Genomic DNA, 14,538 nt, shown 5'->3' on the forward strand with positions numbered 1-14,538 from the left:
GTGTTCATATAGCTATGCCAATATACATATATAATTACAAACTGTAATACATCAAGTTTCATTGTTCATTTTTTAAAACTTTTTTTTAAAGTTATGTGTGCAGTTTATATAATGTTAAGAAATGGCTTAGAGGCACTCACAGGTCTTACAGAGGAAGAAGATCAGGTTGTCAATGTTTTGATGAAGCTCAGTCCATTGTCTTGAGAAAGATGGACTGAACTTCATCGAAATGTTGACAATAAAACCACTGCTGTTTTTGATCTTCCTCCTCTGCAAGACCCGTGATTGCCTCTAAACCAGTTTTGGATTTATATGGATTCCCTGTGAGTGAGCACCTGGGCACTTACTTCAAACAGAGTGCTGCGGCTACCCTTGGAAATATATATATATATATATATATATATATATATATATATATATACACACTATATTGCGAAAACTATTGGGACACCCCTCCAAATCATTGGATTCAGGTGTTCCAATCACCTCCATCACCACAGGTGTATAAAATCAAGCACCTAGGCATGCGAACCGCTTCTACGAACATTTGTGAAAGAATGGGTCGCTCCCAGGAGCTCACTGAATTCAAGCATGGTACCATGATAGGTTGCCACCTGTACAATAAGTCCATCCATGAAATTTCCTTGCTGCTAAATATTCCACAGTCAACTATTAGTGGTATTATAACAATGTGGAAGCAACTGGGAACAACAGCAACTCAGCCATGAAGTGGTAGGCCACTTAAATTGACAGAGCGGGGTCAATGCATGCTGAAGGACACAGTGTGCAGAAGTCACCAACTGTCTGCAGAGTCAATAGCTGAAGACCTCCAAACTTTGTGCACTTTCAGATTAGCACAACTACAGTGAGTAGTGAGCTTCATGGAATGGGTTTCCATGGCTGAGCAGCTGAATCAAAGCATTACATCACCAAGTGCAATGCAAAGCGTCGGATGCAGTGGTGTAAAACATGCTGCCACTGGACTCTAGAGCAGTGGAGACGTGTTCTTTGGAGTGACGAATCAGGCTTCTCTGTCTGGCAATCCGATGGACGTGTCTGGGTTTGGTGGTTGCCAGGAAAACAGTACTTGCCTGACTGCATTGTGCCAAGTGTACAGTTTGGTGGAGGGGGGATTATGGTGTAGGGATGTTTTTCAGGGGTTGGGCTTGGCCCCTTAGTTTCGGGGAAGGGAACTCTTAAGGCGTCAGCATACCAATACATTTTGGACAATTTCATGCTCCCAACTTTGTGGGAACAGTTTGAGGATGGCCCCTTCCTGTTCCAACATGACTGCGCACCAGTGCACAAAGCAAGGTCCATAAAGACATGGATGAGTGAGTTTGGGGTGGAGGAACTTGACTGGCCTGCAGTGAGTCCTGACCTGTGGGATGAATTAGAGTGGAGACTGCGAGCCAGGCCTTCTCTTCTGACATCAGTGCCTGACCTCACAAATGCGCTTCTGGAAGAATGGTCAAACATTCCCATAGAAACACTCCTAAACCTTGTGGACAGCCTTCTCAGAAGAGTTGAAACTAGCTGCAAAGGGTGGGCCAACTCAATATTAAACCCTACAGACCAGGATGCCATTATATATATATATATATATATATATATATATATATATATATATATGGGTTCTTCAAAAAGTTTCCGCACTTTTTTTAACACTATTAGGAATTCAAAAAAAACAACGACAACCGTTATACTAAACTGCAAGGACAGCTGGCTTGCTAGACAGACTAGTCACATGACACTCTCAGAAATTAGCAATTACTACTTCTCCCGCCCTCGCCGTTTCTAGGAAAATATAAAAGTGCAGAAACATTTTGAAGACCTCTATATGTATGTACAGTATATGTAAAAAGAAAATCTAAACTTAAATTCTCTTTTGTTTTTGTTAACAGAGACCGGACAACTACAGTAGTAAATGTTGAAGGAGATGCTCTTGGGGCAGGAATTCTTCATCATCTCAACCAGAAGGAAGTAGCAAAGAATCAACAGGAGCTGAATGATGTTTATGTTGAGGCTGTGCCAAACTGCAAGTCAGAAGAAGAAACCTCTCCTCTTGTAATGCACAGAGACCAAACCTCCAAGCCTACAAGCATGGCTGTGCCAGAATCAAAGGAATCTGTGCTGTGATGTACCATGTGATGCTGTTGTTTTGATTAGACTGCGGGTCGGTTCTTTAGACCAGATGTTGCTCACTGCCACTATGGGCTGCTAGAGTCTAGAATGGTGACACATTCCTGAATCTGCCAGTATTTACAGGAGATATTTTTTCAACTCCAGGCCACTAATAAGCAAAGCGCACTAATCAATACACAGTCCCCTCATATAGAAATAATCATCCTGCCAGAGATGATATATTTCCTTTATTGTGGGATATTTCTTGATGTAGCATTACTTGAGAATCCGCTTCTATAACCATAGGTTTAGTATCACTTGTAGTCATGACAGGAGTGATAGTGGTCTGGTGTCATTATATTGCAAGAGATTTTATGTCTCTCTTATGCACATATGCCACAACAAGGCTATCCTATGGTATTGAGACCAGGACTGATCTTTGTGGAATCCCTAATTAAAAGGACAATTAAAAGTGAGCTCAATGGGGACTCGCTAGGGATAAATTAAAGAATAAATGGTCTATGGGACCTGGAATGTTTGTCTGTTTGCTTATGTTTACCAGTTTAGATTGCTTTACAAAAATGTGTTACAGGACCCTTATTAATACATTCTAGCAAACCCTAATTTTTTGAGAGGCAATTAAAGAACTATGGCCACCCATTTAAAATATGTGTAGCACTTACAGTTTTCTTTTAGTCCCCCTGCAAAGTTTAACACCTTTTGCTCCTTCCAGAAAAGTGCACCTCAAGCACCTTCCTGTAATGGGGTGACAACACTGCTACACTGCTCCTAATTTCAGAGCAGCATTGTCACCCTCATATAGGCTGTGCCTACTTAAACTAGAATGCGATGAAACGATGTTTCAGAGAGCTTGGCTATCAACATTGTTACAAATTAATTATGATTTGCCACAGCCAGGAAAAGCAAAGGAAGGTGTTTTACTTTACGAAGCTTTTGCATCACATATCAACTGGATTTGAAACCTGTTTTGACTGTCACACAAAAGCCTTTAAATGTACTTGAGATAAGACTATATTCACATACTGATCATGGGAAGACATATAAGGAGGGAAAAGGGCAAATGGTCCAGAAGGCAATCTTGTTGAAGTTAGCATTGTGGTGGAGTGATTGAATTGGTCTCCTTCAGGAAAGAAAGAAACATTAGCGTAAAAACCTAGATAACTATATAACTGTGCCATGAGGTAAGGGGGGAAGGGTTAAATTGGGGCGCACAAAAAAATATAGTTTTTAAAACTATAAAAGCATTACTTATGTTCAGTGTCTCCCTTGTGCTGCTGGCTCCTGCATTAGTTGAAATCCCCCTCCTCCAATCCCCCCCCTCTACCCCTGCTGCCACAATCTTCCAGTGCAGCAGGGGTTAATAGCAGCGCAGGACCTGTGGCAAGCATTCATCAAGTGTGCCAATTATGCACAATCTTTCTACCTATCTCCTACATTCATAGACTCTATACTAAAGCTTTAGTGAATAAGATCTATGAATGGAGGAGGTGGACCTAACATTCATCTGCTCATCCTCCGCCCATAGATTGTTTTTCATTCATACATGCTATAGTACAGCTTCAATGATTGGAGGAGATGGATGAAAAGGGTGGGCATAGTCAGCACTCTTGATGAGTGCCGGCCACAGGTCCATTGGATCTATTCACCCTCACTACACCAAAAGATTATGGAGACAGAAATGGAGGGATCGAAGGAGGAAGATTTTAACTTATGTAGGAGCCAGCAGTACAATGGCCACATTGGAATGATAGTAAGTAATGTCCCTTGTGCCTTTTTTTTTTACTAAACTTAGGCATTAAGGCAAACACTGTTACAGGTTTAAATATAAACCCTGTCCATTTTATTGTTGTGTCTTTCAGTGTAGTGGGCAAGGTTTGATTCTCCATTTGATCTATTTATGTTGCTGTACTTATTCCAGACAAGCAGTAAATTGATATTTTTGGCTCATCTGTTTACATTTTCCATAAATTCCTATGGAGGAATAATGGAAGATTAATGGGAATATGAGGAGCGCACTCTCCAAACATATTACAGCAAAACCCAGAGTGAATTCAACCCCTATTATTTTAATTAAGGAAAAAATCTGCCTTAATTGGTTGGTTAGTTTATTATGAAATTGCACTGCTCCAAAATTCCATTATAATTTGACATTGTAATTTGACTCTTTTGAGTTTTTTTACGAAATAAAGATGTTTCCAACTTAATATGCTTAGTGGATAATGAAATTCTGACTAACAAGTTAATATTTACTCATTTACTATATCTGTACTTTTATTGCAATAGATGAAGTTGTCTAGAGTATTGATCACACCACTTTCTCGATTAAACTTGGATGAATAATCTCTTTCTCTCTCAATGGCACAGGAGCTATTTGAGAATCCTGGCCTCCTCTAATATATGCTTGCTTATAGACACTGCTGCTCAGCATGGAGGACCAGTCATTTGGGATATGTTTGTCTAGGTGAATTGGTTTCCATTCCACCTGCCATAGTCTTATGTCAGGATTTCCATCAACTTATGAGCAGCTTAATTCACAAGGCAGTAGAAGTAGCACTTTTTTATTGGTGCCACTGACTTGCCAGGACACAATGCCATTTACAGGCTTCTGCAGTTTAATGAGTATAATTATGCCATAAATATGCTACTCATTTTCACTCAAACAATAAATAGAAGTATTTGATTCAATGAAAAAGGTAAAATTTAGGGTGAGTCTTTGTAAACAGGAATGTTAAGTTGTTTTAAGGCCTCATGCACACAGGATGTAAAAAACGTCACTTCTTATAGGCATTTACTTTTTTTCAGCCTCTAAATGCATTTCTGTGTTAGCCTATGTAATCATGTACACATAGGCATTTACAGGTGTATTGGAAGAGGAGTGTTTAGAGGCTGAAAAAGAAAACATCACTTGTTTGTCCAGGAGAGGGGTTTTTGAGCAAACAAAACGCTTGATCCACCTAAATGCCTGTAAACGTGCCTAAACATGAGGTGCATTTAGTGCCTGAGCATGTATTCATTCCACTGGCCAGAATAAACATTTTGGCCAATGGAATGAATGAACACCCAAAAACTTGATGTGCCTAAAGCGCATGCAAATTGCAGCTTTAGGCACGTTTTTTCAGCTGTTTCAATGCTACTCATTTTCACTCAGATGATAAATAGAAGTATTTGATTTAACGAAAAAGGTAAAATTGGGGTGATTCTTTGTAAACAGGAATGTTAAGTTGTTTTAAGGCCTCATGCACGCAGGATGTAAAAAACGCCAATTTTATAGGCATTTAATTTGTTTCAGCCCCTAAATGCACTTCTGTGTTAGCCTATGTAGCCATGTACACATACGCATTTACAGGTGTATTGGAAGAGGAGTATTTAGAGGCTGAAAAAGAGAACATCACTTGCGTGTCCAGGAGAGGGGTTTTTGAGCAAACAAAATGCTTGATCCACCTAAACGCCCATAAACATGCCTAAACATTAGGTGCATTTAGCGCTTGAGCATTCATTCATTCCACTGGCCAGAATAAATATTCTGGCCAATGGAATGAATGAACACCCATAAGCTTGATGTGCCTAAAAGTGCATGCAAATTGCGGCTTTAGGCAAGTTTTTTTCAGCTGTTTTTTTTCCTTCCAGGAGCAAAGGTGTTTAGAGGAGCTGAGCAAATGCAGAGTATGCATGAGGCCAAAGGGTTCCTTTACTCAACCTCTGCCAGGCACACACCATGGGTTCCAGTTCCTACTGCTTCATTATTTGTAATGTAATACAGTAAAAATGTAACATTCAACAGGAAGAGTGAGAACCCTTGTTAACTGCTGTTTCAGATGATGAAATCTCTAATAGCTAAATATTACTTTATCTCATTTCCTTCTAATGGAGGAGCGGCCAAGCTGTAGAATGACACCGTAATATATTTATAGTCAAACCCTCTCCTTCATCTACACCATGTTGACTTACTATTTTGCTTTTTTGTTCAGCTTTCACATGTCCAGGAGCAAAAATGGCTGCACGCGGTCCCTAATGTATTTAATCATTCTTCTAATTGTACTTGATAGAGCATTTGTACCCTTGATTAGTAAGGGACAATTTTTAAAGTAGCTATGTGACCTAACTTATGCCATACCAGTACTGGGACAAGGTCATCCAGCTCCCAGGGCAAAGATGCCAAACTGTGCGCCCCCCTTCCCTTATTCATGATGTGCAAGCTTAGGATATCCTATGCCCAGCAGTCATTTGCCTGTCACTACTCCTCTTAGCCTTGTGGCAGAAGGAAAGTTCCCCCATCCCTACAGTAAACCATTGCACCTAGGGTAGCCACCCATCCCTTGTCGCCATACCGTTGTTTTCTTAAATGAAGAACAGTTCCATCACAATTAGTAAGTACAGCTGCGTGCTTTACAAACATTTTGGTGGCTTTGGGATTTTGAAGCAAGTAAAGCCAGCCATTCTAAGGAACTGGTAAAAAAGTGCCAATAGGAGAAAACCTGTCATGTGACTTTGACGTGTCAGTTGACTAGTATTTCCTCCTATCTGGGAATGTTTTTCACAGACTATGAAAAAACACAGCACAGGATATTGAAGGCTCCACACTATGGAAAAGAAAAATCGCAGTCACAGCATGGAGCAATGGTCCTGTGGTGTGCGGGAAGCATGTACAACACTGTTTAAAACAAACTCTTAAGTGTTTTCTACACTGAAAGGGTTTGAGACTTTCTGAAATTCTTTTGAAGTTATGATATGTAAGCCGTTTAATGTAAATAGCTCCTAGTGTTCTTTTTATAAGGCACTCTGGGTAGAAATTGTGTTTTTACCTGATTTTATAAGGTATTTTTGAGTGGTGGACAGTGTCTGGTTACCGAGACAATCTCATCATGCATTAGGCCTGGGGATTTCAGTACAAGGCTTTTTTTTCTGATTATTGTTTAATAATGGTAAGCATGATGTGTGAACAGCCATGTCTGGTACAGGCTACAAATACAGCATGCTTATTTATATAGGCTGTTAGGAATCACATAGTGCCTATAACTTCTAAACTATTTCTTATGTACAGCGCTTGAAAAGGGGCATTGTAAAACATTTAACCATGATGTCAGTGAGGGAACTGTGAATAAAAAAAAAAAATCACATACCACAGGATTTTCTTATACTAATGACTGCATTCTATGTCCATACTTTTTTACAGCTCGAAATACCATTTAAGCTAGTTGTGTAGTGATGAAATTGTAGATGTATTGTATACATGTAATTCTGTGGGACTATGTGATAATGTTGGTAATGCTGCATTTTCGGAAGCAGATTGATCAAATGAGCAAAGAGTTTGCCCCGGCAGTGAGAAAAGTGAATGGATTTCTAGGGTGTATCACTAGAGGGGTCACCAGTAGGAGGAAGAAGGTCCTGATTCCCCTATATAGACTTTAGTTAGACCTCAATTACAATATCAAGCTCAGTTCTGTAGACCTAACTTACAAAAAGATATTGATAAGATAGAACGAGTCCAGAGACAGGAACAAAAATAATGAAAGGTCTGAGGGATAAAACATATCAGGTGAGAGTACAGGAACTTAAAATTTGCAGTCTGGAGGAAAGAAGGGAAGGAGGGGACATGACTGCAACCTTTAAGTACATAAAGGGGGAGAAGAGGGTAAAGGAGGGCAGTATTTTCAATATGACGCTGGGATGAAGAACACGGGGACATGACCTCAAACTGGCAGTAGAAAAGTTCAACAATAAAGTTAGAAAGTATTATTTTACAGAAAGAACAGTTGATGTTTGGAATAAGTTTCCAACAAAGGTAGTGAGTATGTTAACAGTAAGTGAATTTAAACATGCTTGGGACAAATGTAGATCTATACTCAAACTAAAGGTAGAAAGAAATACATTTTAAAAATGGCAGACTCGATTGATCACTTGGTCTTTTGCTGACGTCACTCTTCTATGTTTCTATTGTACTGTCTATAAAACTAGTCCTGCATTTGTGATAGTATATGTGTAGAATGTATTGGTTCACAATGAAATGTGCATTGTACTGAAATGAATAAAAACTTTTTTTTTTATGGCTCTAGCATGTTATTTACATTTTACATTAGTAAAGCTAGGTTTGATTCCATTTGTCTTTTTTATATACACGTGTGCATGTACAGCATGTACTATAGAGTATATAGTGCTGTACATTTTCAGCTGCAGTAAGTACACTGTATCATTTTATATTAATGGCCAAGAAATAATTTCCCATAAAGCAGGATGGATCCTTACTGCATATGCAAAATTCTGATGGTACTACCTTGCATGTTGTTGCAGAGTTTGACTCCTGATGGACTGGGCAATATTTTTTCCTGTTTTCAGTCATAAGTCAGCTTTGGTCATCTTTGTCCTCTGCCCCTTTGAAACAGGGCGGACTCCGTCAAGTGGATCCGCCTGCTCAGCGGGTGATCTGTCAGCTGATCCCCGCAGAGCAGATGGATGACAGGTTCGTGTCTGCTCCATTCGTGCAGAGACACAGCCCACTGTTCTCTCCAGGGTGGTCGGATGTAAACATCTGTTTACATCCGACTGATCCGGTCCGCTAGAATGTATCTCCATCCATCTGTTTTTGGAAGATCTGATCAGTTCAGATGCAGATGGGTATAAATGGACACATGTCAGTTTGCATCCGCCTCCCCATAGAGAACAATGGGTGATCCAACCAGGGGCGGACTGACCATTCTAGCACTCGGGCACTGCCCGAGGGCCCGGGGTCATTAGGGGGCCCCATGAAATGCCCTTGGTACCTTTTATAGGCTTTTTTGGGTGTGCTTTGAGTGTGGGCAAGGACACAGGGGCCCCATGATCCCTTATTGCCCGGGGGTTCCATGAGTTGTCAGTCCGCCCCTGGATCCAACCAGGTCCGCCTGAAAAATAGACAGGTGGACCCAATCGGTCTGCTCGTGTGAAAACGGCCTAAGCCTCAGTTTACTGTTTATAGCTGACAAAGGTGGAACCCAGAATAGACTTCTGTTGCTGTAGATCCTCCTCTCCAATGTCCTGCAATCCATGCCCATTCTTACCACTCAACCATCATGACTAGCCCCAATAATTATACCACAAAAGTTGCTAAGATCACAAATTTTTCCCATTCTTGTACTTAGATAAAAACTGTAAAATATTGTCCTTGTCTGAATGTTTTATTTATTGTGTTATAGCAGCCTGTTTTACTATTTGGCTATGCACATTATAAATCATTTGTAATCAAAACCAAATTTGGGATTCATGATCTCCACTAGCCTTTGGAGCAAAATTACTTTTTTCTAGGTGTCTTGAACCAGGTCCGATGACATTGTGGGTTCATTTCAAACTCTTCTTCTGGAAGTGGATGAATAGTAATGCTGTAGAATGTGCCACAATTCTCTGCAGCTTTCTCTTGTGTATTTAGGGCGAGGCAGAGCTTTGACACCATAGGAAGTGAGTTGAATGACACTGAAAACAAAATGCCTGAAAATGTTAGAAACTACAGCCTTCATTCCATTGCAGGTCAAATTCACATGTCCTAGAAGGGTCAGAATGTACATGCTCACTTCACTTGCACTTGTCCCCGTCCCCATGTCACTGCTTTAGGTTTGCTTCCAGCACAGCTTTGCGCTCTTTGCTTTGTCAGAGGCTGTCTGTGGAAGAATGCATCACTGCATGTTTGGAAAACTCTCCATGCAGATCCTAATGAATGCTGCAAGCCTCCGGTAAATAAACAATGTGCACTCAACTGGGATCTTACTATACACATGCAGGATCCTGCCACTGCATTATTGGACTGGCAGGTCTATGACTGCTGGGGCTGTCTTAGAAGACAAGATGGCGGGGTCAATTGTGTAGGCATTAGGAAACTTTTCTTCAACATAATTAAGGTAGTTCTGCTGTCCCACATTGCTGGGTTAACCACTTCTCTGAAACTGTGGACCTCTGAACCTGCGATGGTCTGTTACATGACGTCATTAGCCAGAACATGGAAAGTATCATCAGGATGATATAAACATTCCCAGTGATACAGCTCACATTCAAGGAAATTACTGTAAAGGCACTTTTTGGGGGCCAAGTGTAAATTTCAGTAGGACCCCTGGAGACTCTTTGCAGATCTCCCATTGAGAAACCCTGACCCAGAGCATGACAAAATAGTTTGGAGCCAGGAGAAACATTTTTATGGCAAAAAAAACTTTGCATGTCTCATCTGTTAATTTTTTTATTTTTCTTACTTTAGGCAATCCTTGCTCTACAGCATGTAAGGCGATGTGAACATTTCAGATGATGAAAGTGCTTTATCTCCAGAGAGCAATATGTTTCAGTCAAGGTTGATGTGTGTAACCCAAACATGCTGAAAGTAACATTTCCCACGCTATTGTTCTCAAAATAAAATTCTTTACAGTGTAAACTCGAATCTGAAATTGAAATAAATGTTTCCAATTAGGGGAGGATTAAAACTGCCATAATTATTTGGCTATCTCTTGTGTCTCATTAAGTAGTCTTGCATGGCAAGACCACTTACTGTTATCTCACATATATATTCTTATTATTATAGCCAAATTTACCACCCTAACTCCTCCCACAGTTGTTACACTACATAGACAGTAATATACCGAACGTGCGGATTGTTCCGATTGGTGTGCTATTACTTTGTGGAACGTTTCGCCAAATGGTTCACGAAATATCGGCGTTTTTGTGGTGAAGTCGGTCCCATAGGAATGAATGGCGGAATGTTCAAAACTTGAGTGGGAGCTGACAAAAGCTAGAGTGTGAGCTGAAAAATCAGAACATGATTTCTAAACTGCCACCACTCTCTCATTTTCAAGCCCACCTACACAAATCTTATATCAAAATGTTCAGCTATCCCCGCTGCCACTAAAAATGTACTATGGCTAAGCCATAGTTCTGATAGTTTTCACAATATGACCATTTGTTTGCAACTCATGACGCCCATTGACATTCATTGAAACTCCACTCTAGCCACCTCAAATTTGAAGGGCAATTTCTAAACTGCAACTGTGCCTTCATTTTTAATATTTCAGAGACATACTATGCATCACAATGTAGGTATGGGTCTTGTGATTCTCACAATATAAAGCTCTTCTGTGTAGGATTTATACTTTTTAAACTACAACTGTTGAAGATGTCAACTGCCAGTGAAGTGAGCAAGTTGGAGCAGTTTGTTTTTAACCGCTCTTCTCTGCCTTTGCTGTAGAGTGAGTTGCTATAGGAACCCAGGTGTGTGAGCAGCCAGCAGAGTGACAAGTCACTCCACCCAGTTACTCCGTCTACTCCAGTTGTAGACTACTGATGGAGGCAAGAACACTTCACACAATTTCCCCAGAAAATGTAGCTTTTCTAGTTAGTAACATTTCCCTCCACTCCTGTCCTGTACATTCAACAGAAAGTGAAGGGAAATCTTTCCCATGTGAGGAAAATCACCTCTTAGACAGCTGTCACAAGAACAAGTGTCCCAGCGGGAAGATTTCCCCTTCATTCCCGCTCCAGACATACCTTCACTTTCAGTCCTGGTGACCTAACAGGGATACAAACAGCAATACAAAACCTGATGGCATTTATCCTTCACCACTCTATCCAATGATAAAAACAAATGTTTTACTTTTAATTATACTTTGAAAAACAATTTACAGGTATGGATTTTGTATACATAGTTACATGGTCCAGCTTGGACAAATGAAACCATGTATATACCATAGCTGGCTGGTGCCCCTGGAAACTGGAAATATCTGAAGTAGACATCACTACTTCAGTGATCCCCACTTACTTCTGGGTCCTGTGCTTGTTATGTCCATAGAGTGAACAGGTTCTCCTCCCCCCTACCTCCCTGCCTGAAACCTTCTGAGGTCCCAGAAGGCTGCAGGACCATCCACAAAGTGCAGCGTGGCTCGCTCATGAGCACTGGGCAGCCAGAAATGAAGCCGCATGAAATCACAGCTGGCTGCCCACAGTAAGCAAGATGGCTCTGGAGACCCGAAGACTGGCGAACAACCGATCCGGGTGAGGACAGTGCTGGACCCCTGGACAGGTTAGTGTCCTTTTATTAAAAGTCAGCAGCTACGGTATTTATGTTGCTGACTTTTAATGTTTTTCAAACAGGGTGAGAAACCGCTTTACTGTAAAAGTAATCTGGGCGACTGGAGCCACCCGATCACTTTTATGTGACTGATGCGTGCTGTCACCACCTCCTGCTACCCAGATTTTTGTCTAGGTGAGAATGTCATATTCAGTTGCCTACAGCCTTGTGGAATACTCATGTCACGCAGCTCAGGAGGCCTTGGGGTACTTTGCAGAGCACGCTACAGCACGTCCTCAGTGGGCCGGCTGTCTCTTCCTAGTTGCAGCTGAGCCCCATATAAGATAACACGGTGCAGTTGCATTATCAGAATGCAGCGGTGTATCTACAGGGGTCAGAGGTGTGACCAGGCCCCATGCTCTAGGGGGCCCGTGTGGCCCCCTTGTACACCTGGAAAAGAGGAGCGGCGAGAGTGGCTACATACAGAGGAACTGATCTCTTCATTTTCCACCTGTAGTCACTGAATGCCTGCAGGAGGGAGAGAAGGAGAAGTGGGGTGCAGGATGAAAATGGAGAAATCAGTTCCTCTGTATGCAGCCACCTTCGCCGCTCCTCTTATCCAGGTGTACAAGGGGGCAGCATGGGCCCCCTGGAGCATAGTGGATGCCTGCAGGAGAGAGTGAAGGAGAAGTGGGCATTGAGTGGCTGCAGGAGGAAAATGGAGATATTGATTCCTCTGTATGCAGCTGCCCCCACCGCTCCTATCCAATTTGTCTGCTGCACACCTGTGTGCTCTCCTGCTGCCCTGTGTTCTTTTCCAACCCGTCTGTGCTGTCTCTTGGCACCCCTCTTGTCCCCTGCAGCTCTGCCTGATCAACTGCTGCAGGGGATGCTGTCAGAATGGAGAATGGGGAAGGGGCTGGTAAATGTGTCATTTATCGGCCCCTTCCTTGCCTTAATGAATTCAGTCAGTGATCTGTACCGATCACTGACTCTGTTCATTCATACCTGAGGCACAGTAAACTGTGTTTACTATGCTTCAGTTTATGAATGGACAGGAAGCTCTGTACAGGGCTGTTCCTGTCTTCAGTCTGTGCAGCTGAGGCTGCAGATATGGAGATTGAGAACTATGCCCTCAATCTCCTTTCTCTGCCTCAAAGTTGGAACAATAGAGGTCTGCTTAGACCCCTGATATTTCACCAAATGGGGATCCTATAAAAAAAAAAAGGATTGTACAAACAATTTAAAAATTGTAAAAAAATAAAAAAAAAATAAAAAAACTACTGACACCAGTGGCGGAACTACCCTCCAGGCCAGGGGTCATGGTTTCTTGCACCGGGGCCCTGAAGGTTCTTGTTACGCCACTGTCAAAATGCCAGCTAAAAGAACCCAGTAGAAACAGCTGAATCCTGATTATATCACAGAAGAGACAGAAGAGGGTGGCACAGATCTGGGTGTGCAGCAGTGGAGCAGTTTGTAACTCAGCAAAACAGGTAAAAGGAGAAAAAAATGGAAAGGGAGTGAAGTTTCTCTTTAATTCCAGAATAAAGGATGTAGTTCTGAACATTATGGAAAAATTGCAATTTTGTATGCATGGCTACCATAAAGAAAAAGAAAAATGCATAATCCAACCACTAGATGGCAGAAAGGGTGCAAATACTAAAAGCTACTGTACTGAGAAAAGTTTTGCATCATATTTTGGAAGTAAGATGTGCTGAGATTTGTACCGGCCAGGGATGGACTGACAACTCATGGGGCCCCCGGGCAATAGGGGATCATGGGGCCCCTGTGTCCTTGCCCAAACTCAAAAAAGCCTATGAAAAAGGTACCAGGGGCATCTCATGGGGCCCCCTACTGACCCCAGGCCCTCGGGCAGTGCCCGAGTTTCCAAATGGTCAGTCCACCCCTGGTACCGGCTGTAAAAAGTTAAAATGCTATTTTTACAAATCTTTCTCACATTAAAAAAAACTGATATGCAATCTACAAACAAGGCACAGATTTACATAAAAGCAGTATTAAATCCAACACAAAAAAATTATTTTGCAGCTTACCAATTATTAAATGTGTTGGCTGCATTAGTTTTCTTTAATTTTGCATTCTATCCCTTTCACCTGGTGATCTGGCCAGTATCACACTTCCTGTATTAGCAAAACAACTCTGGATGAAGGAGCACTTGAGGCACAGAAGACCGCAGCATTGTCAGTCTGGGGGGAGGGCAGTGTTAACTGTATTAGCAGATTTAAATGCACTAACAAACTGAGCCCAAACTTCAGGTCACACTATATAATCAGTTGCAGCAAAGAGGTTTTTGGGGGATAAAGGTTTTACATGAATAAATAACATCTAATCAATTTAATTACCGCTGCCGGTGGTAAATGGTT

The 14,538-nt window shown here is 41.5% G+C and overlaps 1 protein-coding gene across 1 annotated transcript in view; it reads left to right on the forward strand.

Moving 5' to 3' along the window:
• SLC1A4 (solute carrier family 1 member 4) overlaps nucleotides 1–8,187 on the forward strand; it is a 69,850-nt gene extending 61,663 nt beyond the window's left edge. Inside the window, exon 8 of the mRNA XM_089669433.1 lies at nucleotides 1,905–8,187. Within this exon, the coding sequence (XP_089525559.1) occupies nucleotides 1,905–2,139 (235 nt within the window). The 3' untranslated portion in view covers nucleotides 2,140–8,187. The remainder of the gene's footprint in view (nucleotides 1–1,904) is intronic.
• The last annotated feature ends 6,351 nt before the right edge of the window (nucleotides 8,188–14,538 follow it).

The sequence above is a fragment of the Staurois parvus genome, unplaced genomic scaffold (assembly GCF_062004578.1).
Source record: "Staurois parvus isolate SC_StPar_1 unplaced genomic scaffold, SC_StPar_1.0 ptg000001l, whole genome shotgun sequence".
In the NCBI taxonomy this organism is placed as follows: Eukaryota; Metazoa; Chordata; class Amphibia; order Anura; family Ranidae; genus Staurois; species Staurois parvus.